At 48.3% G+C, this 23,946-nt stretch overlaps 1 protein-coding gene across 5 annotated transcripts in view; it reads left to right on the forward strand.

Annotated features, from left to right (window-relative positions):
* Positions 1-23,946, forward strand: part of PRDM11 (PR/SET domain 11) — an 89,701-nt gene that overhangs the window by 40,543 nt on the left and 25,212 nt on the right. For 4 of the 5 annotated variants that reach the window (XM_033860516.2, XM_073808808.1, XM_073808806.1 and 1 more), the window contains one exon: positions 19,382-19,449. In XM_033860516.2, the coding sequence (XP_033716407.1) occupies positions 19,382-19,449 (68 nt within the window). Of the gene's footprint in view, positions 1-19,381; positions 19,450-23,411; positions 23,834-23,946 lie in introns of all 5 variants that reach the window. The other variant, XM_073808809.1, reaches the window with a different exon arrangement.

Raw genomic sequence — 23,946 nt, forward strand, 5'->3', positions numbered from 1 at the left:
GATGGAGATGCCCTCGAGATGCCCAGGTGGCGCTGTCCCGAGGCACGTCGGTGTGTGTGGGTCAGTAGCCGAGGGCAGATGCCTGCGTATGGAGGGAAAACCAAGCATATAAATATACGCAGCTGAGCCCTGGGAAGGGTTGAGCAGTGGGGTCAGTGCTGCAGAGGGCGAGAAGCTTGAGGATCGAGAGCCCATTGGCACACGGGTCTTGGTGTCCTCGGCAGGGGCAGTTTCATGGGTGGAAGCCACATTGCCGTGGATCGAGATGTGAGTGGGAGGTGAGGAGGGGGAGCCAGCAAGGGTGATTGGCTTGTTTTCAAAGTCTGGCTGCTCGTTGAGCAATTATTATATGCCAGGTGTATACCACATTCTCCCTCAAAACAGTCCCACAGGTGGAGGTGGCTGCCCTTCTTGTTCAGATAAGGGAACCCGGGACTGAAGAGGTCAAGCAAGCAGCCCCAACTCCCGTAGCTGGTACCTGGCAGACCTTGGGTTCCTTCAAAGACAGCATCCCTCTGTGAGGCCTGGGGCTTTAAGGAGTTCCATCATGGGGAGACATGCCTAAGGAGGGGGAGCAGTGAATGTGGTTATGTGTCCAAATTCAATCTGTCCTCACAGAGGCAGAGCAACTCCCATGCACTGGGCACTGAGCAGGAAGTTCTGGAGGTAACACAAATACAAGAAGTTTGCTCTCTGTTTTTTGGGGTTTTTTTTTTTGCGGTACGCGGGCCTCTCACCGCCGTGGCCTCTCCCGTTTGCGGAGCACAGGCTCTGGACACGCAGGCTCAGCGGCCATGGCTCACGGGCCCAGCATGTGGGATCCTCCCGGACAGGGCACGAACCCTCGTCCCCTGCATCGGCAGGCGGACTCTCAACCACTGCGCCACCAGGGAAGCCCTGCTCTCTGTTTTTACAGAGCCTTTGGTTCAGCCACAGGGAGCGGGGACTGAGGTAGACGGGAAGGCAGGAGGCCTATTCCCGACCCAGAGTTTTACTGGTGATTGTGGTGCTGCAGTAGGCTGTAGGGGTAGGCAGAAGGGGAGTTGGTTTTGGCTGGGCAAATTGGGGATGGGTTTTGAAGGATGGCTAGGAGTTCAGCAGAGGAGGCTGATGCCTTCTCAGCCTGCAGGAAAATCTCAGGGGAGAAAAATCTAGCGTCATGCCCAGGGAAGGGCTAGTAGGGTCCCCTTCTTTCCCATCAGAGTCTACCCTTTGGGACAGCCCAGCCAGGAAAGGTTGGAGTCTCTAAAGCAGATAGCTTCCCCAGGTTCGTGGCCTGGCATGGGTCCGGGTCCAGAGAAAAGGGATAATAGGAAGCTCTGGAGTTTGCAGCGTGATCATAGACCAGCTCCGTCTGTTCGTGGCCTGTCGTTCAGGGGCAGGGCCAGAGGCAGCAATGTTGCTTCCTTGGAGGTTCCTTCCACGGGCCTCTGAGCTGCGGCATACGCATGGGTGCAGGGACAATATGGCTGGAGGTCGCAGGACCACGTGGAGGCTTTGACCTTTGTGATGCAGAGAAGTGAGAGGCGTTGAAGCCTGTGTGTGTGTCTGTGTGTCTGTCCTCAGTTGCGGCCTCAGCTGGGGAAAAGCAGGAATGAGGAACAGCTCTGCCTGCTCAGACGATGGGTTGGCTGAATGGTGCGAGGGGGGGAAAGGTGGGCTGAACCACGGCCCTGACTTTGGACCAGGATCCGGAAACTCCACATCCTAAATAAACTGCATTCATCTGTCAAATCTTGTCCCAAAGCTATACTTGTCTGTTCTTGACCTTCTGCCTGCCTTCCAAAGCTCTGGCCTCCATCCAACACAACACATTTCCTTCCATAGCTCAGTATATAGAGTCCCCTCCAGCAGAAACGACGGTGGTGCTGTAAGGATAAGTATAGCCGTTAATGTTTATTGAGCGCCTACTGCGTGTCTGGGTCTGTACTCAGCACTTCACAGGATGGTCTCATTTGGTCCTAGCGATGCCCCTGTGAAGCAGGTATTGTTCTATCCATTGCACAGCTGAGAAAACTGAGGCCTGGAGAGGATGAGTCATTCTGCACAAAGCTAAACGGCTAGTGAGTAGCTGAGCTGGGGTTCAAACCTGGGCAGTGTGCCTCCAGAACCCACCTTCTCATTCGGCCTCCTGGTCCTCTCCACCTGCCTTACTTGTCGGGCCTATGCCTACATCCTGGCCTTGGTCAACTCTGTTCCACTCATCCTTCCTGCCCAGTACAAGGTCCCTGTCCATCTCCCCTCAACCTGGAGGAAAGCTGGTCCCACTGCGTACAGTGTGCTGCAGGGACAGGGCCCGGGTTTAGATGAACCAAATGGCCATTTCCACTTTGCATCTCTCCTTCATGGCCTGGCCTCCTTGGAAGGAGTTTTGCTCTCACTTCTGACTGTTTAGAAAAGAAATTCCACTTCCTCTGCTTACTCATCTCACTGGAAATCACAGACTCCATAAGTCATTGCCAAGGTTGCCAGGCTGCCCTCAGGCGCTGCAGGCCAGAGACGATGCTGCAGGCATGAGATGCTTGGGGAGCGCCAGGCAGCCATATGGTTTGGTAAGAGGCAGAGAAAGAGGAGGCCAGCACAGGGTTTCTGTTTCAGCTTTTTACTGAGACCCAGTCTGGTTCCAGAAGGGATTTAGGGCAGCCTAGCAACATATATCAAATATAACATGATAGCATATTAAAACTGAGAGAGAGAGAAGAAAGAAAAACAAGGGTGGAGACCCTAAATGGAGCCAGGAATGAGGCTAAAAATGCATACCATAATGACCTGTGCGTGCACTTTTAGCTATAGAAGGTCCCAGTCCGGCAGCCACTGGGAAAAGGCAAGCCTGCTTAGCTACCAGTACTTTCTGGCCATAACTCGAGAAGTCCCAGGTAGCTCCCGAGGAGGTCTCCTTTTCTGGGTAGAGACTGGATGGGAGATTTCCCAGGCCTCCTTATAGAGAGGACATTGTGTGGTGGGATTGTTCCCCCGCAGTCAGCCAGCCTCTCTGCCTGCCAGGCTCCTACTGTTCTGGGGAGAAGCAGACGTGAAATGGGGTTTCAGTGTTTTCCATTTCAGCTTCCATCGTAAAAATGGAGATTTATTTTAAAACTTGAAATTGGATGTGCAAAAGCTCATGACGCCCTCCAGAACAGAGTCTGAGAAATCCCGAGTAGCTGGGATAGATGAAGTGTTGAGCAGACAGTTGCAACAGTGCAAGATGTCAGCGGGAGCAGGGGGTGGGGTGGGGCTCAGAGAAGGGAAGAACAAGGGGCGGGTCCAGGAAGAAAAGAAGGCCCATTTGAAACAGGTTGGGCTTCTGTGTGTGTGTGAGAGTCTGAGCAAGTGAGTTTCGTGCTTATTTGTTAATTTCTATTAACTCTTTATTCTGAAAATTTCAAACTCTACAGAAGTATGAGAATAGTATGATCAACAGCCACACACCCTGCATCTAGATTCGCCCGCTGCTAACATTTTATAACAATTGCTTCAGTCTCTCTCCATATATCTACCTACAGGCACGTGCACGCACGCGCGCGCGCACACACATTCTTTTTCGTTTGGTTTTTCTGAACTGTTTGAGACGTAGTTCCAGACATCAGGCTTCACGGGCTATGCAGTGTCTGTCACCGCTACCCAGCTCTGCCTTTGTACCATGAAAGCAGCCGTACACAGCACATGAATGAATGAGCGTTGCTGGGTTCCAATAAAACTTTATTTGTAAGCACTGACATGTGAATTTCATGTAAGTTCAAATGAAATTCGAGTTTCACAAGTTTTGAAAATCAAACAAATGAAATTATACGAAAAAAAATTTTTTTCAATTATTAAAAAAACAACAAGCAAAACCACACTTAGCTCACAGGCTGTATAAAAATAGTTGAGGAGCTGGATTTGACCTGCCGGCAGTAGTCTGCTGACCCCTGTCCTGTATAATCACAATATAATTATTATATTCAGGAAATTTAACCATGGATACAGTACTGTCTCAACTACAATCCATCTTCAGATTTTCCCAATTGCCTTGCGTAACGGCCTTGGTAGTTTTCCCTCCATTCAGGACCCGCTCAAGCATCACACATTGCATTTACTTGTCATGTCTCATTAGTCTCCTTTATTCTAGAACAGTTTCCCTGCATTGTGTTTTCTCTTTCACGATATCGCTGCTTTGGAAGAGTTCAGGACAGTTGTTTGTAGAACGTTCCACAGTTTAGATTTGTCTGATTGTTTCCTCATGATAGGTTCAGATTATAGATTTTTTGGCACAGAGGGTGTTTTGTCTTTCGCACTGCAGATAGCAGGAACACGTGACGTCCGTTTGTCTTCTCTTTAACTCAGTGCTTTTAGCAACTATTGATGATTCTTGCCTGTATCAATTATTTTTCATGGTTCAAAATGATTTGTAACCATTCCTTCTACACTTATGACTTGACATTCTTCTGTTAGGAAAAAAAGTGCTCAACTTTCTCCCCCACCCCATTCCTTAAAGTTATTTTTAGTATCAGTATGGACTCAAGGATTCTTTTTTTTCTTCAGTGTGTTCTAGTCCATTCCCGTCATTATTCATTTTGAGCTTGAAATTGCCCTAGATGTGGCCAACAGGAACCCGTTCAGACTGGCTTCTTGTCCTTCTTTTAGTATTTCCTTACTTCCTGTGCAAAGAAATTCTTTTTTTTTTTTTTTTTCCATGGCACGTGGCATGCAGGTTCTTTAGTTCCCTGACCAGAGATCGAACCCGTGCCTCCTGCAGTGGAAGCTCAGAGTCTTAACCACTGGACTGCCAGGGAAGTCCCAAAGAAGATGTTCTAGCCATCTCTCTTAGGAGCTCTAATTTGCTTTAGTGAGAAATGGTATTTAGAATTCAAATCTCTGGGCACTAGGTGTGTGCATTGCTCCTGGGGTGTCCTTGCTTCTAAGCCTGAACTAGGTTTTGAGGGATGTGTTGAAGTGAGTGGCCAACAGAGTCAGGAAATGAGGGAACACGGAATCACAAGCAGTGGGCATAACATGTGCAAAGGCCCAGGGGCACATGTGTAAGTTGAGGTGTGGAATGGTAATGGGGTATAGCAGAGGTACAGGATGTGCTTAGAAGGAAAAGTGGAAGATGATGCTAGAAAAAAGTTGCTTTTCTCATGTTCTAAGATGTTATGGATCTTAAAACACTATTGATTCAATATCAGCTTTTCCAGGAATAAAAATATGTACCTCAACCCTAAGATTCCTCTTAATATCAGAAGCATTAAGTGGCTTGGCTTGTATAACTTTTATAAATGCTGGTAGTTTGGTTACTGAATCATGAACCAAACCAAAGATATCCCCCCACCAACCCCAAATATAATATGCTAGTGAACTAGTTTTGGCTGGAACTGAGTCTGTAATTCTCAGACTCTATTATATGGAACAAAAATAAAGCATGAAAAACTATTCTGAACTCTTCTGAATTTTCACTATAAGCCGGCTTCTAACTTGACCTTCAACATTCCTTGTCTCCGCAGCACTTGCACTGCAGTTGTGTTTCGCACTTTTGTTATATTGAGGCCGCTTTTTAAAATATATGTATATATTTTACTATAGTTACCGTGCTGTACATCACATACCCAGGAGTAATTTATTTTGACCACCCTTCCTGCATTTTGACAACACCCCACCTCCCGCCTCTGGCAATCACCCGTTTTCTGTATCTATGAGTTCAGGGTTTGTTTGCTTGTTGTTTTAGATTCCACATATAAGTGCGATCATACGGCATTTGTCTTGATCTCACTTGTCTTAGCACAATGCCTTCAAGGCCCATCCATGCCATTGCACGTGGCAGGATTTCCTTCCTTTTTATGGCTGAAAAATATTCCCTTGTATATCTATCCACATATTCTTTATCCGTTCATCCGTTGATGGGCACTTAGGTTGTTTCCATTTCTTGGCTGTTGTACATAATGCTGCAGTGAACATGGGGGTGTAGATACCTTTTTGTGTTAAGTTTCCATCGGTGAAATACCCAGAAGTGGAATTAGGGGATCATATGGCAGTTCTATTTTTCATTTTTTAAGGAACCTCCATACTGGTTTCCATATTGGCTGCACCAATTTACATTCCCAAAACAGTGCTCAAGGGTTCCCTTTTCCCCACATCCTCGTCAACACTTGTTATTTCTTGTCTTTTTGGTGAAGGCCATTCTGAGAGGTGTGAACTGGTGTCTCGTTGTGGTTTTAATTGCGTTTCCCTGATGACTGGTGATGTTGAGCATCTTTTCATGGGCACTTTGGTCAGGTGTCTGACTTTTATTCTTTATGGGGTCCCAGTGTTACATTAATTTTATTCTAAAGTTACTTTAAAAGGTTTAAACATAAAAAACTAGATAAACACATTTCTTATAGCTTTTAAACAACTATAAACCCGAGACAGACTTAAAAATATAAAATGAACAGAACTATACAAACCAACATAATTCAAATGAACAAAATCAATGTCCTGTGTTGGATAATGTGTTACTGAAACTAACGTGCTGTTTATAGGGTGAATACTACTTAGACACGGCTTCTTCCGCATTGGGCATGCCTGTGCTTTTGTGTGCCACGTGACACTTTTCTTTGTTTGTCTCTGTTTAAAACACTGGGAAATCTTTCATTAATGCAACTGCCACGATGTGTCTTAGTCTTTGCCAGAATGCATCATTTCCATATTAAACTTGGTATCTGTTCTTTTTTCATCGGCTCATGGCAAGTAGTCATAATTGGTGTTGTACAGTCAGCTGTTATGATGGGACAAGCAGTGGAATAGAATGGAGCTCTGTAAACTTTTTGTGTTAAGGGACCAGATAGTAAGTATTTTAGGCTTTGTGGCCCATACCGTGTCTGTCACACTACTCAATCCTGCCATTGCGGTGTGAGAGCAGCCGGAGGTGTGTGCGTTCTAGTAAGACTTTGTTTATGGAGACCGAAATGTGAATTCCGCGTAATTTTCACATGATGAAATAGTCTTCTTTTGATTTATTTTCAACCATTTAGAAATGTACAAACCATTCTTAGCTGGTGGGCTGTACAAAACAATTGGGGGGTGCTGGATTAAGCCTGCAGGCCCTGGTTTGCTGACCCCTGGCGTATAGAACAACAATCATTTAGCCCTGCTCGGGTATCTGCTGGCTGATTGCAGATCCTCATTGATTCTGGTGTGTCCACTGGTTCCCTGCGGTTGGGCTGATTTAGTTGGGCTTGGCTGCTCACCGAGGCCCAAGGCTGCTCCAAGTGTGTCTGTTCTGGGCCCAGACTGAAGAGGCGGAGGCTCCCTGGGGAAGCTCTTCTCATCCCGGAGGCAAGCCCACCCTCACAAGCACGTTTCAAGCCCGTGTCCGCATCGTGCGTGTTAACACCCCATTGGCCAAATAAGTCACGTGGCTGAACCCAAGGTCAAGGAGTGAAGAAGTATGGGCCACCTGTAAGACAGAGTCTAGTGCGGAGTCACACGGCCAGGGTGATAGGGAGGGGCGAGAGCTGCGCCAAGAATTCAACCTACCACGGGTGCCAACTCAGTCACAAGCACAATACTCTTTTTTAATTTTTTTTTTGGCTGCGCGATAGGGCTTGCGGGATCTTCATTCCCAGATCAGGGATCTAACCCAGGCCCCCTGCAGTGGAAGCATGGAGTTTTAACCACTGGACCACCAGGGAGTTTCCACAGGCACAGTACTCTTGTGGGGCAGAAATCTCATGGGGATTCCCATGTATTGATTTTTTTTTTTTAAGGAAAACATTGAATTAAACATTCTTAGAACTTTTGGATCTTGAGAACATATCCAAAGACCCGACTTTGAGAAACACTCATCTCTAGTGAACTTTCTGGCTTTAACAATAGGGGTTTGGGGGTTTCCTGGTGTTTGAAAATTCCTCCAGGAGAAGTCTTGTCTGATTTATACCCTCAGAGCCAAATTCAGCACCACTTAAACCCCGGTGGGTCCTCAGCAAATGCTAGTTAGGGTTGGTGGGCAAGCATCATAATAATAGCAACAACAATTGCTGTTGTTCGTTGGGCACTGAAGGATTTGTGTGGCTTAATTCTTGTATCCTCACAACCGTTCTATGGGATAGGTGTTATCATCCCCCTCTTACAGATTGGGAAACTGGGGCTTAAAGGGCCAGGTTACTTGTCTGAGGCCATGCAGTGTGGAAGCAGGTCTCCGAACCAAAGCTTGAGCTCCTAATCTCCAACCCCGAATGTGACTGTCTAGATGCCCACGTGACGTCTGTCGGTCTTCCCACTGCCACGGACACACCCTTTTCTCTGGGGAAGGCTTTTCAAGCCAGTGACGTAAGGTCGTTTCCTTTTCCTTGTCTGATGGCTGCTGAAGGTTTGGCAGGTATTTTAAACTGCTTTATTGAGATGGAAGTCATGTACCACACGATTCACCCATTTAAAGTATCGTTCAATGGTCTTCAGTGTATTCCCAGATATGTGCAGCATCACCACAGTCAGTTTCAGTACATTTTCATCACCTCAGGAAGTAACTCCATCCTTTAGCTGTTACCCGCCTCTTCCCTTCTTTCCCTTCCAGCCCTAGGCATCCACTACTCTACTCTTTGTCTCTATCAATTTCCCTATTCTGGACTTTTCATGTGAACAGAATCAGTCATATACTGTGTGGTCTTCTGTGACCAGCTTCTTTCACGTGGCTTAATGTTTTCAAGGTGTGTGTCCGCGTTGTAACAGGTATCGTTCCTTTTTATGGCCGAATAATATTCTACTGTGTGGATATACCACGTTTTGTTTATCTGTGCATTCTTGCACGGACAGTTAGGTTGTCTCCACCTTTTGGCTATTATGAATAATGCTACTGTAAACACTTGTGTACAGGTTTCTGTGTAGACATATGTTTTCCCATCTCTTGTGTCTGTGCTTCAGAATGGAACTGTTGGGTCATATGGTAACTCTATGTTTAATTGTTTGAGGAGCTGCCAGACTGTTTCCGGAGTGACTGGACCGTTTTACATTCCCGCCGACAGTATATGAGGGCTCTGATTTCTCTCTTCTGATTTCCAACATTTACTGATACCTGCCTTTTTGATTCTAACCATCCTAGTAGGTGTGAAGCGATATCTCCTTGTGGGCCTTTGGGTTTTTCTCTGCTTTTTTCTGTCTCTTGTCCATTTCACTGGTTATTAGGGAGAGTTGCCCATGATGGGTGTGCAGGTTGTGTTCTGAATAACCCCACGGGGTGAGTTTCACACCTGTCCTGTCACCACCCCCCTCTGCCTCTGTCACCACCTCCCTCTGCCTTGTTAACCAGGAAGACCTTTCAGGTCTGTAGCATGATGTATAAAGTTTGTTGCTCGCTAATTTCTGTCTGACAGCATGCCCATTCTTATTTGCATTTTTGCTGCCTCCCAGATGGGCACATTCTCCTGGCTATCTCCCCCACCCTTGCCCCAAGACCCTCATGTCAGGCATAATGAAGAGACAGGATTCAGGCCAGTTTCCTGACCCCGCTCCTCAAGTCCTGGTCCAAGGGCTCATCTCATCAGTTTCACCAACAGCCAGATTTATTACCAAGGAGAGTGAGGCTGAGTGTGTTCAGGGTAGAGGGTGGTCGTTTCTGTGGGTGCCTTTTCCAGACAGAGCAGAGGGACTTGGGAAAGGAAGAGCTGTCTGCATTGGTGACGGGGCTCTGGACTCGCATTCCTCCCACTTGAAAGAAGCGTGTTTTGGGGCTGGTCACCGTTTACTCTGAGCTCTAGTTCTCTTATCCATCAGATGGGGATGCACAATCTAATGGAACGTACCCCATGAGTTGCTATTATTCATGCTTGTCGCGTGCCTGGTGTGTAGTAGGTGATGGGCACGTTGCAGCTGTATTATCTCCAGTCAGCTTCACGTGGGTTTCAGGACCGGCTGGGGGGGATGACTGAAATTACAGTTGTAAAACCTGGATGTGGAATTTGGGATTGTATGTAAACATGCCTCATTTACCAGGTCTCCAGGGCCTTTTTGAAATTTGATAAATAGAATAATGAAAGGAAGTACGTACAGTTGTTCCTCAGAATCGGCGGGGATTGGTTCCAGGGGCCTCCATGGATACCCAAATCCATGGGTGCGCAAGTCCCTTCTCTAAAATGGTGCAGTGTTTGCATGTGACCTACACATATCCTCCTGTGTATTTTAAATCATCTCTAGAATACTTATAATACCTAATACAATGTAAATGCTATGTAAATTATTGTAAATGCTATGTAAATAGTTTCTGGTGTGTGGCAAATTTAAATTTTGCTTTTTGGAACTTCTGGAAAAAAGTTTTAAAAATAGTTTTGATCCTTGGTTGGTTGACTCCGTGGGTGTGGAACCCGCAGATACATAGCGCTGACTGTACTAATTCCATCATCGGTTAAATGGTGGTGCGGGAGGTGTGGGGCTGGGTTAGATCATGGTTCTTGAGCCTTCTTGAGTCACCTAGGGGGTTATACTCATATGCTCATATACCCATATACCTAAGGGGTTATACGCATATGCTCATATACTCATATACCTAAGGGCTTATACTCATGTACTCATATACCTAGGGGGTTATACTCATATACTCATATACCTAGGGGGTTATACTCATATACTCGTATACCTAGGGGGTTATACTCATGTATATTCATAAAATGCTATGCACATTTTAAGGGACTGCCCCCCATTCTCCTGGCCAAAGTCCATCCATAGACACCAAGTTAGGAACCCAGGCCCTGAATAATCTCAGAGGCCCCCTTTCAATTTAAGCGTTCTTCATTCCGTGTTTCTGGGCATAGCAGGAGCCAGCGTTCAAGTTCAAGTTCAGGCCGGCCTCTTTATCTCTCTACGTTTCAGCTAGCCAGCCTGGGAAGTGGCCAGGGACTGAGGTGATGCCGCCTGCCTCCTGGGCTTCTGGGAGGAGCATCTGAGACATGTGAAAGAGCTTTGGCAACTGTCAGTGGCTTCACAAATCGTTTTTGTAACCGCTTTGCTCTAAGAGGAGTTGCAGAGCTGAAAATCAGAACGTTTTATGGATTCGTTGGGTTCCTGGAAAGTGGCAGGCAAATCAGGTTTTTAAAAATCCAGTCTTGCCAGCACCTGGTTATTGAGAGGAGTCCAACAGTGAATCCTCGATTGTGGCAGACGTTCTGCCGCAAAGCAGAATGTTCCTCCCTGTTAAAATGCCGACCTTCGCATCAGTATGCGAAAGATAATGATTTGCTCAAACCAGCAGCAAAGCTGGAAGTCCACCGGAGAGGGCCCCAGGACACGATCCTGGTTGATTCTGATGAGGTCATTCGGGGGAGCCTGGGGTGACATCCATCACTCTGCAGAGCGCTTAAGAGCAAGGGCTGTACCTGCAGAGCCTAAACTCTAGCTGCCCCACACATTTCCTTTGTGGCCTCAGGCAAGTTGCCTACTGGGTCTGAACCTCAGTTTCCTAGTCTGTAAAATGGAGATAATAGTTGTAGCTACCTTCATAGAGTTGTGAGAATTCATGAGATCAGAGTACTTGGCACAGTAAAATCGCTCCATCAATGGCAGCGGGTGACGTTTTATTATTGATGTCTCTGTTAATTATTACCATGGTCAGAAATAGTGTTCTAGTCCACATGGACCCATGCTTGACCCAGGGAGCCAAACCTTATGTTTTTTTATATTATTTTCTGAGGATCTGTCCACATAGCATCATAAAATTCTTAGACAGAATTTTATACGTCATTTAGGACAGACTTCCACTCAGTGGGGAAACTCTTTCTTCCGCTTCCCTGACAACGAGTCATCCTGCTGCTGCTGAAATACTTCCAGTAACAAGAAACTCACCACCTCACAAGGCTTCTTGTTCCATTGCAGGACGGTTTTGCATGTTAGAACGTGTATCTTAGGACCGTTCTGCATGCATATTCCTCACGCCGAGTTCAGGCCTGTGTCCTCTAAGTGGTCCTGGTTTTGCCTGCCCTCCCCCACATTGTGGTCCTTCCCACATTTGATGACGGCTCTGCTTTCTCTAGCCTCTTCTTCTCCAGTCTAAGGGACCCTCTTACCATGCAGGTCGTCCTTCTCTGGTCAGGCCCAGGTTATCAAAGTCCTTCTCACATCACAGTGTTCAGAGTCTGGGCTGGTCCAGGAAGTGCTGGGTTCAGAAGGCCAAGGAATCGACCTTGAAGGATGAGGCAAAGGAGGATGCTGGGAAACCAGTGTTCTTGGGCTTGGTCCCGAGCATCTGGCCCTGACCGGGCCTTCGTGGACCATCTCAGTCGCAGGACTTGAGGCCCACAGCCCGCTGTCTACTCGGATGGCAGGGCTAATCAGTAACATGCGATGTGCTCTAAATACCCTCCGTGATCCTGCGCGCCCCTGCTTCCTCCACCTAGAACCCCCTCGCCCTCTTCTTCTCCAAGACGGCAGCTTAGATTCCACACCCTCCGAGAAGTCCTCCACTGACCACCAGGTACAGGGCTCCAGCTCTGCGCTCCCGTGTTCCACAGAATTCCCCACCACACTGCTGACCACGGGACAGCACAGTGGCCTCTCTTCTGCATCCCCTGGACTGTGAGTTTTGTGAGAGCAAAGACATTGTCTTCCCAGATCACCATTTTATCCCCAGAGCCTGTCACTGTAGCTGCTCCCTTGGTGATATTTGCTGAATGAATGAATGCTCGATTGGAGAAAATCCTGACTGACAGGGACGATAAACCAAGAAACATCCCTCAGCAAACCTGGAGATCTTAGGGGGATCTGAAGCCAGCAACAGAGACCTCAGGCAGCTCCTGTGTCCCTCACGGCTCCCACTCAGGCCTCTCGGCCGAGCTGAAGCTGCAAAAAGTCTGATTACAACTACTGTTGACCCCTACCACCCAGAATTAATCAGAACGAACATTTGGTCCCTTTAATAATCACCATTACGATCACGGTGCTAACAGCGACCTCTTATGGAGCGCCTCCAAATCAGTCATTATGGCAGTGCCGCAAGGTCGGTTTTTACCCCTTTTTACAGGGGAGGAAACTGAAGCCTGACCAGGGAAGTCACTTGCCTAAGACCACTCAGCTCGTCGGTGGTGACGCTGAGGCTCTAGCCGATTCCTCGGGCTCCGCGACTCTCACTACCCACTAGGTGCTCTTGCTACTGGCTGCGGGACCTACAGATGCTTCTCTTTTCCCCGCAGAGAGAAAGGAGCAATCTGAAAATGATAATGAAGGGTGGTTAGTATTATGATAAAGTACAGGGTTCCCTGAGATTCCAGGGGAAGGTCCCTGTAGACTGGGGTGTCATCTGGGGAGATTGCCGGGGGAGGGGAAGCCTGAGCTGCATGTTTTCTCTTTTTTGTCTGAGAGTTTTAAGCCACGGAGACAGTATAGTCTTGTAGCTAGACAAACAGAGCAAAAGCTTCATCCTCCTTCCCTCTGCCCTCCCCTCTAGAGGTAACCAGAGGTGAGAGTTTGAAACGCATCTCGCAGACTGTCTAAGCACATACAAACATATGGTGTGATGTGCTAGCAAATATTTAGCAACCTGCTGCCTGCTGATGGTTGTACTGCAGGATACATGTGCCAGTTTTCTTGATGTCAAGGCTCCCAGCATGGCTGGTTTCAAGCTGCCAACATGAAGGCATGAAATGAGTAGCTGGGAAGAGATATATCGTGACAGTTATTCTATAGTATCTCTACCATGCGGAGACGGTAGATGCCAGTACCCTCGAGAACACTGATATCGTAAAATATAGTAAAATCATTAGGAAGCTTTGGGTATATATTACCTTCGTAAAAATAGAATGTATTGAATTGTAAGTTTATGTAATTTATGCTGGCTGTGTTTCATAACTGGTTCATGAGATTCTGGAAAATTTCGCAGTCAGCTCTCGTTAGCCAGTACGAGCCAGCTCCAGCACGCCACTCGTTTCCTTTATACTCAAGTATTAACAGTATATACTTTGGCTCTTCATCCAATCCTTCATTCATTCAACCAGTATTCTACCGTGTGCCGTGCCCCGTGGTAGGAACCGGGGCCAGGCCACTGTCATGAGCAGATAGCCATGCACTTGGCCGTCACCAGCTTATGGTCTAAAGAGAAGGCAGTCAGTTACCACATTGGCAAGCAGACAAACCCTGCAATTGGGTCTCTAAAAGGAAGCAACAGGACAGTGTTATAGAGATAATACTGAGAGAGGCATGTGGAGGTCAGGGTGTGGAAGGGGAGAACCTACCTGAGGCTCAGGTCAAGAAAACCTTCTTCTGAGGAAGTGACAGAAGCCGAGACCCAAAAGATAGGAAGGGACCAGCCGTGCGAAACTTAGAAAACGTTGCCAAAGTGATAATACCTTCACTTGGGTGCCATTTCTGTAAACTGTACAAACATGCAAAATGGTTCTGTACGTTGTTTTTAGAAGAAATCCTTGTATAGTAAAATTGAGAAGGTTCCCTTCCAGCTTCAGGACGGAGGGAGGGTGGGAAAGAGAATGAATTGGAGGCAGAGATGGTCTTCAACAGCATCTATGTATCTTCCTGAAGCAAGAGGAGACAGAGGTCCGGGACAGAAATGCTGGTGGTCATTTTTTTTGGCTCTCACTGATGGGTACAAGGTGGTCAGTTACATTACTCTTTATAATTTCTGAATGCTTGAGATATTTCATGAATATCATTTTTTTTAAGAGTGGGGAAAAGAGGTGGCAGGCAGCGTGAAGTCTCACTCTTGCAGCATTGTGGCTGCAGAAAAGTAAAGGGGGAGAGAGAGGCCTGAGAGAAGTTGGGAGGTAGGCAGGGACCAGGTCGTACAAGCCTTCAAGGCAGTGAACCTAAGTATGAATTTTATTGTAAGTACAGTGTATGCCTTCTTGAGCTGGTGGGTGACATGATCTAATTTACATTAATAGATTCCTCCGGCTGCTTTGAGGAGAATCAGTGGAGAGTTAAGAATGGCATCAGGGAGGTTAGTAGGGACCTCTTGTAGTTGTCTGGAGGAGAGCTGATGATGGCAGGAAGCAGTGGAGACAGGAGCAGTTTTGAAATTTGGTTTGGAGGACTTGCTGAGGGATTAGATATGTGGGGATCAAGAGAGAGGGGCATGACCCCTATGTTCACTGCAGCACTGTTTGCAATAGCCAAGACATGGAAGCAACATAAATGTTCATCGACAGATGAATGGAGAGAGAAGATGTGGTGCATGTGCACAGTGGAACATTACTCAGCCATGAAAAAGAATGAAATAATGCTATTTGCAGCAAAATGGATGGAGATTATGATACTAAAGTAAGTCAGAAAGAGAAAGACAAATACCATATGGTATCACTTATATGTGGAATCTAAAAAAACGACACAAACGAACATACCTACAAAACAAAAACAGACTCACAGCTGTAGAGAACAGACTTGTGGTTGCCAAGGGGGAGGGGAGGTGGGGGAGGGAAGGACTGGGAGTTTGGGATTAGCAGAGGCAGACTATTATATGTAGGATGGATAAACAACAAGGTCCTACTGTATATCACAGGGAACTATATTCAGTCTCCTGTGATAAACCATAATGGAAAAGAATATGAAAAAGAATATATGTATGTATAACCGAATCACTTTGCTGTACAGCAGAAACTAACACAACATTGTAAATCAACTATACTTCAATAAAATTTAAAAAAGAGGGAGGCATGAAGGATGACTTTCCTTTTTTTTTTTTACCAGCTCTATGGAGATATAATTCACATACTGTACAGTTCATTCATTTAAAGTGTTACAATTCACTGGGGTTTGGTAGGGATGACTTTCTTTCTGAAACCTGAGTGGATGGTGGTTTCAAATACTGTGATGGGGAAAATGAGAGGAACAGGCTTGGGGGTGGAGCCTGAGGTGAGTTTGAGCAGCCAGTGAGATATCCAAGGGGGCGTGTCACATGGGAAATCAGATATTCACACCTGGGGCTTGAGATGAAAATCTGTGAGTAATGAACAGATTGAGAGTGTGGAAATGGATGCAAATGTCCAGAGAAAGAGTATAGGTAAAGAAGATGTGTGTGGAGGGGGCACGAGGGCTTGCAATTCAGATGGACTGAGGGTTCACACTTTGAGCCCCAGCCAAAAAAAAAAGAGAAGAAAAAGAAAAAAAATGAGAGAGAGAGAGAAGGAGAGAAACATGAAGTGATCACAGAACTGAAAACAAAGGCCCGTAGGGCTCTAGTCTAGTGCAATCAGTTTTAGCTCCTGTAGGGTACTATGAAATAGAAGTGCCCCAGGTGAGGTGGAGAGGGGAGCCAGGTTGACTGCTTCAAATGAGAAAAAGCAAGAGGTAGGCAGACAAACTCCTACTCAAGATGAGCCTCTGGACCAAACCTCCAGAACTAATGAAGAACACTAATGTTACAAAGACAGCCTTCAAAAACAATGACAAATGAATTCACTCTAATTAAAATAAAAATAGTAGCACATTCTGAAAATGAGTTTAAAATAACTAGGATCTGAATCAGGAGTAGGTTTGACTGTGAGTCACTGAGATTCAAAATAACAGTGGCTCAAGCAAAACAGGAATTAAGTTTTCTTCTATGAATACCTTCTGAGCCTGTATTAAGTCCTCAGGAACCAAGCTTGATCCAGCTAATCACTGTCTCAATGCTTGGATTATAGCCTCATAGTCCAAGTTGATAGCTAGAGCTCCAGCCATTACATCTGCATTCCAGGCAGCAGGATAGTAGAAGCGCATATATCAGCTGTATTTTTTTTTTAAGGAATTTTGCCTTTTTTTAAAAAAATTTATTTATTTATTTATTTATGGCTGTGTTGGCTCTTCGTTTCTGTGCCAGGGCTTTCTCTAGTTGCGGCAGGTGGGGGCCACTCCTCATCGCGGTGCGCGGGCCTCTCACTATCGCGGCCTCTCTTGTTGCGGAGCACAGGCTCCAGACGCGCAGGCTCGGTAATTGTGGCTCACGGGGCTAGTCGCTCCGCAGCATGCGGGATCTTCCCAGACCAGGGCTCGAACCCGTGTCCCCTGCATTGGCAGGCAGACTCTCAACCACTGCGCCACCAGGGAAGCCCTATCAGCTGTATTTTAAAGAAGTTTTCAGGAAGATGACACATGACACTTCCACCTACATTCTATTGGCCAGAACTTAGCCAGAGGAGAAGCCAAGAAATGTATTCTGTTATTACAGGTAGCCAGGTATTCGGTTATAATCCAGGGGTTCTGTTACTGTGGATGAAAGGGATAACAGATAATTAACACTCACAGCCTTAGGATCTTCAAAGAAATAAAGTAAGGATAACATCCATTAGGAAGAAAAAGACAGTGAGTTTTTATTTGTTTGTTTGAATTTAAAGCCTCTGCTCTTAGAAAGACACCACCAAAAGAGTGAATAAACAAGCCATAGACTAGGAGAAAATATTTGTAAGACATATGCCTGATAAAGGACTTGTATCCAAAATATATTTTTTAAAAACTCCCAAAACTCAACAATAAGAAAAAGCCCCACTATTTAAAAAATGGGCCAAAGATTTGAACAGACCCTTCACCAGAGAAGACAATGCAGCTGACAAATGAGTGCACAAAAAGATATTCAGTATCATTAGTCATCAGAGAAATGCACATTAAAACCACAATGAGATACTGCTTCATACCTATCAAAATGGCTAAAATGAAAAAGCCTGTTCATACCAAGTATTGGCAAGGATGTGAGTCAACTGGAAATCCCGCACACAGCTGGTGGGCATGTAAAATGGTGCAACCACTTTGGAAAACAGTTTAGCAGTTTCTTAAAAGTTAGACCTATTCTTACCATGTGTCCCAGCAATTCCACTACTAATTATTTGCCCAAGAGCAATTAAAGCATATGTGTCTATACAAAGATTTATTAGTGATGTCTCTTAGCAGCTTTATTTGTAATGGCCCAAAACTAGACACAACCCAAATGTCCATCAATAAGGAGATTAAAAAAAAAAAAAATAGTGGCACATCAAAACAGTGGAATACTACTCACCAATACAGAGAAATAAACTCTGATACACACATCAGTAGGAACAAATCTCAAAATAATTGTGCTGAGTGAAGGAAGGCAGACATGCCTTCCATTTGATTCTACTTGTGTAAAGTCTTGAAAACTGCAAAGTAATTTATGGTGACAGAAAGTAGCTTACTATTTGCCTGTGGACTGGGAAAGGGAGATGTGGAGAGAAGCAGGAGGGAGGGATTACAGGGGCCCTGAAGAAGTTCTTAGGGGTGATGGATATGTTTGTTATCTTGATTGTGATATATACATTTGTCAAAATTTATCAAATGGTATATTATATGTTAATTATACTTCAATAAAGCTGTTAGAAGAAGAAGGAACACAACATTATGAAACAAAAAAGAGGCAGAATAAGAAAAAATGGGTATGAAAAAGAACCGATCGAAAATCCTGGGAATGAAAAATATTCACTGCATTAAAAGTAGTCATTTAAAATGGAAGGAAAAAATAAAATAAAAAGGAAGGCCAGAAAGAAAGGAAAAACCTCAGCAGACAGATAAACTCTGGACCAGACAAAGTCAAAGAGAGAATGAGTGAATTGGAAGAGAGTTCTGAGAAATTTTCTGAGAGCATCACCCAGAAAGATAAAGAGGGAAAATTATGAAAGGGTAGTTGTAAGACATGGAGAATAGATTGGGCTCCTACCATATCTGTTTAATAGAAATTCTGCTGGAAGAGACTGGAGAAAATGACTGAGAAGCTGTACTCAAAAGCACAATAGCTCAGAATTTCCCAGAATTGAAATAAGTCCTTATCAAGTAATGTGCTTGACCAGTAATGAGGAGAATTTTAAAAAGTAAATCTCCATTTCAAAACCACATAGTGAAACTGCAGACAATCAAGAATACAGGGGAAGTCTTAAAATTTACTATAGACAGATTATGCGTGAAAGAACAACACTAGACTGACAGTAGGTTGCTTAAGCGCCTATGGCAGCCTTTTTGGCAGTCTTTATTTGTTGGAAGAAAATAAAGTTCATCTGTCTAGAATTCCATATCCAGCTGAACTCTGATTCGAAAGTGATGATGAAATAAAGACAATTTTATAGAAGATGAAGGGGCCCATTGCAAACCCTGAGGCTCTTGAACATTTGGAGACTGGGGAGAGGAGAAGCCCTCCGAAATCACATATGCCCAGTCACTCAGTGCCAGCCTCTGTCTCCCACAGAAACCATAGAGAGAGGGGAAGGACTGAATTTAGCTGGCGGTGCAACGTGATGCTATTGGAAATGCGGCTTGTTGGCCATGTTGCTGGGTATTCCATCAAGATAGAGGAGGGAGATGGGATTCCTGCCCCAGCTCAGGGGTCAGTCCTGCAGCAGTGGGAGAGCTCGGGAAGGTTCTGTGTGGTGTCCTTGGGCCCTGGTCTGGAGAGGAGTCCAGAGACACGAGAGCACCCTCGAGGATGCCCATTCTAGACTCTCTCTCTGTCTTCCAGATTGTGGACAAGAACAACCGCTACAAGTCCATTGATGGGTCAGATGAGACTAAAGCCAACTGGATGAGGTGAGTCCTGCTGTCTGCTGATTTCCCGGGAGCCTTGCCCGAACTCTGCCAAGGGAGCATGTTGGGCCTTTAGGGTCTCCAGTGCTAGAGGTCCCTGAAGGCCCCGGGACTGCTCTTTGCAGGGACGTGTCTAGCTCTGGGGGACCAACCCTCCAGCTCCCACAGGCTTCCCTCAGGGGGCTCTGGAGGAGGCCTGTGGCCAGACCAGTCATTTACTGGGACACCCTTGTCAGTGTTTCTGGAAGCCCTAGGCCCCAGGCTCCTGACAGCATTCCCAAGTCGGGGGCGGGGGGGGGGGGGGGGCGTGTCCTTGCCACAGGACTGTGACACCTCTCACAGGCAGAGTCCGGCTGGAGGGGTGCAGGAATCATCCCAGTGCAGCCCCCAGCCATTGTTTAAAAGCCCCCCAGAGAAAAGGGCACAGTCTCTAGCTCAGTTTTCGATTGCTAGACTGGTTTTGTCCATTGCTTGGGACAGAGGTTTGCGCCAGAAGGATCCTTCACGGCCAGCCAGAGAGAGCAGGGGACGGGTCCAGGGTCACCCAGAGGCGGCCGAGCTGAGCTCGGGACCGAGGGCACTCCTCTGGGTTCTGTGCTGCTGGCCTGTGTGGTGTGCTGGGGGGCCCTGCCTGGTGGGGTCAGCCAGCAGTGTGGGAGGCCGGGCTTGCCTCATCGTCTCCTTGGTGGCCTCTCTCTGGGATTCAGGAGCTGTGACGGGGGTTAGGAGCTGGGTTGGGAGGGAAGGGAGGCCTCAGAGGGCTGGACCCAGGGGCAGAACCGTGCCGTGGATCAGGCCCACTGTCGGTGTTTGTGCAGTTCTGTGCCCCGTGGGGCTGGGGGCTGGGGGCTGGGAGGTTGAGGAGATTGTGCTTGGAGGGAGGGCAGTTAGGGCCTCGCTAAGAGGGAGATTGCTGGATTTAAACCCTGAGACGTGCCAAGCAAATGAGGAGAAATGGGTTTGAGGTGGGGAGGCCGTGGTAAGCTCTCCAGCCCCCTTCCCCGGCGCCCCACTGCCCACATGGGCTCCCACCTGAGGCCCGCTGGTGTGTGGCCTGCAGTTTGCACTGTCCGGGGCACTTAAGGATTCACCCTCTTATTTGTCGGGGCCACTGTCCTCATCGTCATTTAACAGGTGCAGAAGCAGAGGCACCGAGGGACAGGCGGGCCCCAGCCTTGTGCTGTGGGGACAGGCACCCCCTCCCCAGCCCCCTTTCACAGCATCAGGTCAGCCATGCCCTGAAAGTGGCTCCAAGAAGGTGGACGGGCACCTCTGCTCTCTTCTTCTCCGCGACCGCCGGGTGCAGGTCAGCTTAGCACATGCAACTCACCACCCATTCCTGAGCACCTGTGGCGAGTCAGAGCCTGTACTGGGCGCCCTAGATGGGTGGGCCCAGCCCTGCCCCCCTGGCCCTCCCAGGACTCACACCTTCCGCCGTGGAAATTGCTTTTTCTAATAAGGCTGTTTGATGGAGGCATGGACAATGCGCTGGGAGGGCTCAGATGAAAGCAGGGGTGGGGAGGGCCTTTGAGCTGGGCCTTCAAAGGGGCTGGGCTTTCATTTGAGGACATTGTGAGCAAAGACTCAGAAGTGGGAAGTGGGGGCCAGGTGTCGGGCAGGTCGTCAGATGGGCTGCATGGCCCAGACCCCTGGCCTGTAGCTCTGGTGTGGCTCTAGGCAAGCAAAGGAGAGTGTGTTTGAGTGAAGTCTGGGTCAGACCTTTCTGCACTGAAGCTTTGGCCGGGACAGGGCTTTACGGTAACCGCAAAGAAGGGGTTTCATCATCTGTACGAACTGAGTGGACATCTAGCACCCAGCGATTCTGACTTAATCAGGCTGGGGCTGAGCCCAGGACATTGGTCATTTTTAAAGCTCTCCAGAGTGATTACGATGCGCCGCTGGTGTTGAGAACCACTGCTCTGTTCTGATCTCCATGCTACAGTGCTACACTGAGGCCCAGAGCAGGGCAGGGTCTTACTCAAGATCATGCAGTCAGTCAGTAGCAGAACATCTCTGAGCGTCTAGGCCGGTGTTGCTTCCGCTTGTACACAAGGGACCAGGCACAGCATGGCTTCCTGGGCCTTGTGTGGGGTGGCTTCAGCTACTGCTATCTTGCTGGCCTGGGATCTATCCTGTTCCTGCTCTAAGACCCATTCTGATCCAGGGTGGCGCCAGGGTTGTCGCAGATGGTGGGCCCTCGTCTCATTGGAGATTCAAGGAGTAGGTTGGGTTTGGGTGTATGGTTTGTTGCCAGGGAGATGGCCTTCTGGTGGTAGTTGGAGTGAGGGGGAAGCCAGTTCATCCTGGGAACCCTCCTTTCCCCTTCAGGTAAGGCTTCCATTTGTACAGCTCCTCCTAACTTTCAGACACTTTCACTAGCACTGTCACAGCGTAGGCTCTCGCAGATGATCGAATGGAGTTGGTTAACCTCCTCAAACCCGAAGCGGTAGGCCAGGCAGAGAACGGGCGCCCGCGTGATGAGCGTGGGTGCTCTGCCTTCATGAAATCAGTGGCCAACAGCCACAGGCTCTCTTGTCCCCGGGAGGCATTGGCAGCGCCTTGAGACATTTTTGGTTGTCACACCTCTGCAGGTAGATGCTTCTGGTTTCTGTCGAGCAGAAGCCAAGGATGCTGATGAAGATCCTGCATTGTCCAGGATGCCCCCTCCCCCACCAACAAAGAATTTCCTGATCCCACATGGTGAGATTAGGAAGCCCTTCCTGGCAGGTCTTGGAGGTGGTACTGGGGGAAATGGGGTTTGCACAGGAGACTCAGCCTCTCATCCAAAGTCTGTCTGAGTGCAAGGCCCAGGCCCCAGCCCCGGGCCCTGCCACTGTCTTGGCCAGGTGACAGAGTCTCGGACTCCTTCTCCTGCCTCCTGGGCTGTGATATTCTGGGGGGGAGGTGAAGGCTGAAGGATCTCTGTGCCCTTGCGTCTTGCTGTGGCTTCGGCACCTGCCAGAGGAGTGAACCAGGCTCCCTCCATAGCCTAGGTTCTTCTCTTGGATGGACCTTTGGGACCTTGGGCATGAGTTAAAGAGTGGACAGAACCACACTGTGGAGATACGGAGCTGCAGAGCCAACGTAGGTGCCAGGCCAGAGGGGTCAGGGCTGTGCTGTGCCCATGCCCGGGGCCCCTGGCTGCTCTGTGCAGATGGAAGCCGAGGTCATTCCTGGTCTCCATCAAAGTGGAACCTGTCTCCCGATGGGTGCTCATGGGGTCCTCACATTCTACCCATGAGCTGCCCAAAAGCACAGCAGCCCGCCCCCAGAGGAGCTGCTGCCAGCCAGCGCTCCAGTGGGAGGGGAGCCTGTACACACCCAGAGGTGGGGGCTGGGGAGCCTGGGAAGGGGAAGAGCCGCAGGACAGAACAGGCTTTCTGTGGCCACGCCCTAATCATGGGCATCACCAGCGAGGCCACACCCCATGGAAGCCCACTGTAAATAGTCTCACTGCGTAAAGGTCTTCCTCCAAGCCACCGGGGTCTATGGCGCTAGGTAAAGATCGCTTTGTAGAGGCAATGGCCTCACCCTAACCCCAATAAGGATCCTTTATTCCCGTTCAGGGCTTTAAAGCTCTTTCACATCGCTGTGCTTTTGCCTCCTTAGTAACAAGCCCCTAGGTTGGTGCAGTTGTTACTCGGGTTCCGGATGGAGTGAGTGGGACCAGGAGAGGCTGCTGAGCGGCCATGGCTCTCACAGCTAGTCAGAGGCGAGGCAGGGCCTGAAACTGAAGGCGTCCGGCTCCGTCCAGCACTCCCATCGAGTACGCCGCATCTCCTCCTGCCCTCCAAGGAGCAGTGGAAGGGGCCTGTCGCTAGGAAGAGGGTGTGGTGGTGGTGAGCGGGCGAGGGCGCCCAGGTGCCTCCTGGCTCCCCGGCTGGGGGCCGGCAATTAGGAAGGAGGAGGCCTTCCGCGTTGACGGTCATTTACCCAATTGTGCTTTGTGGGATATTCAACCCAAGGAACGTGGTGCCCCTGGCTGAGCGTAAGAGGAAGCCCAAGTTCTCCAAGGAGGAGCTGGACATTCTGGTCACGGAGGTGACCCACCACGAAGCGGTTCTCTTTGGGAGGGAGACCATGCGGCTGTCCCATGCCGACAGGGACAAGATTTGGGAAGGCATAGCTCGGAAAATCACCTCCGTCAGCCAGGTCCCCCGCTCCGTCAAGGACATTAAGCACAGATGGGATGACATGAAACGGAGGACCAAGGACAAGCTGGCCTTCATGCAGAAGTCCCTGTCGGGCCCAGGGGCTGGGGGCCGGGCCCCCGCCATCGTGCTCACTGCCCACGAGAGGGCCATCGAGTCAGCGCTGCTCACAGCCCGGTCCGGGCGCGGCTTCCCCAGGGTGGAACTGGATGGTACCGACAGCCCTTCGACCAGCTGTGAGTACCGCCCGCCTCCCCTCCCCGGGCTGCCCCTGCCTGTTCCCCACCCACTCCTGGCGGAGTCCCCTGCACCCGCCTTCTTTCTCCTGTCCCTCTGCCTCGCCCAGTCT

This window comes from Tursiops truncatus, chromosome 8 (assembly GCF_011762595.2).
Source record: "Tursiops truncatus isolate mTurTru1 chromosome 8, mTurTru1.mat.Y, whole genome shotgun sequence".
Taxonomy (NCBI): Eukaryota; Metazoa; Chordata; class Mammalia; order Artiodactyla; family Delphinidae; genus Tursiops; species Tursiops truncatus.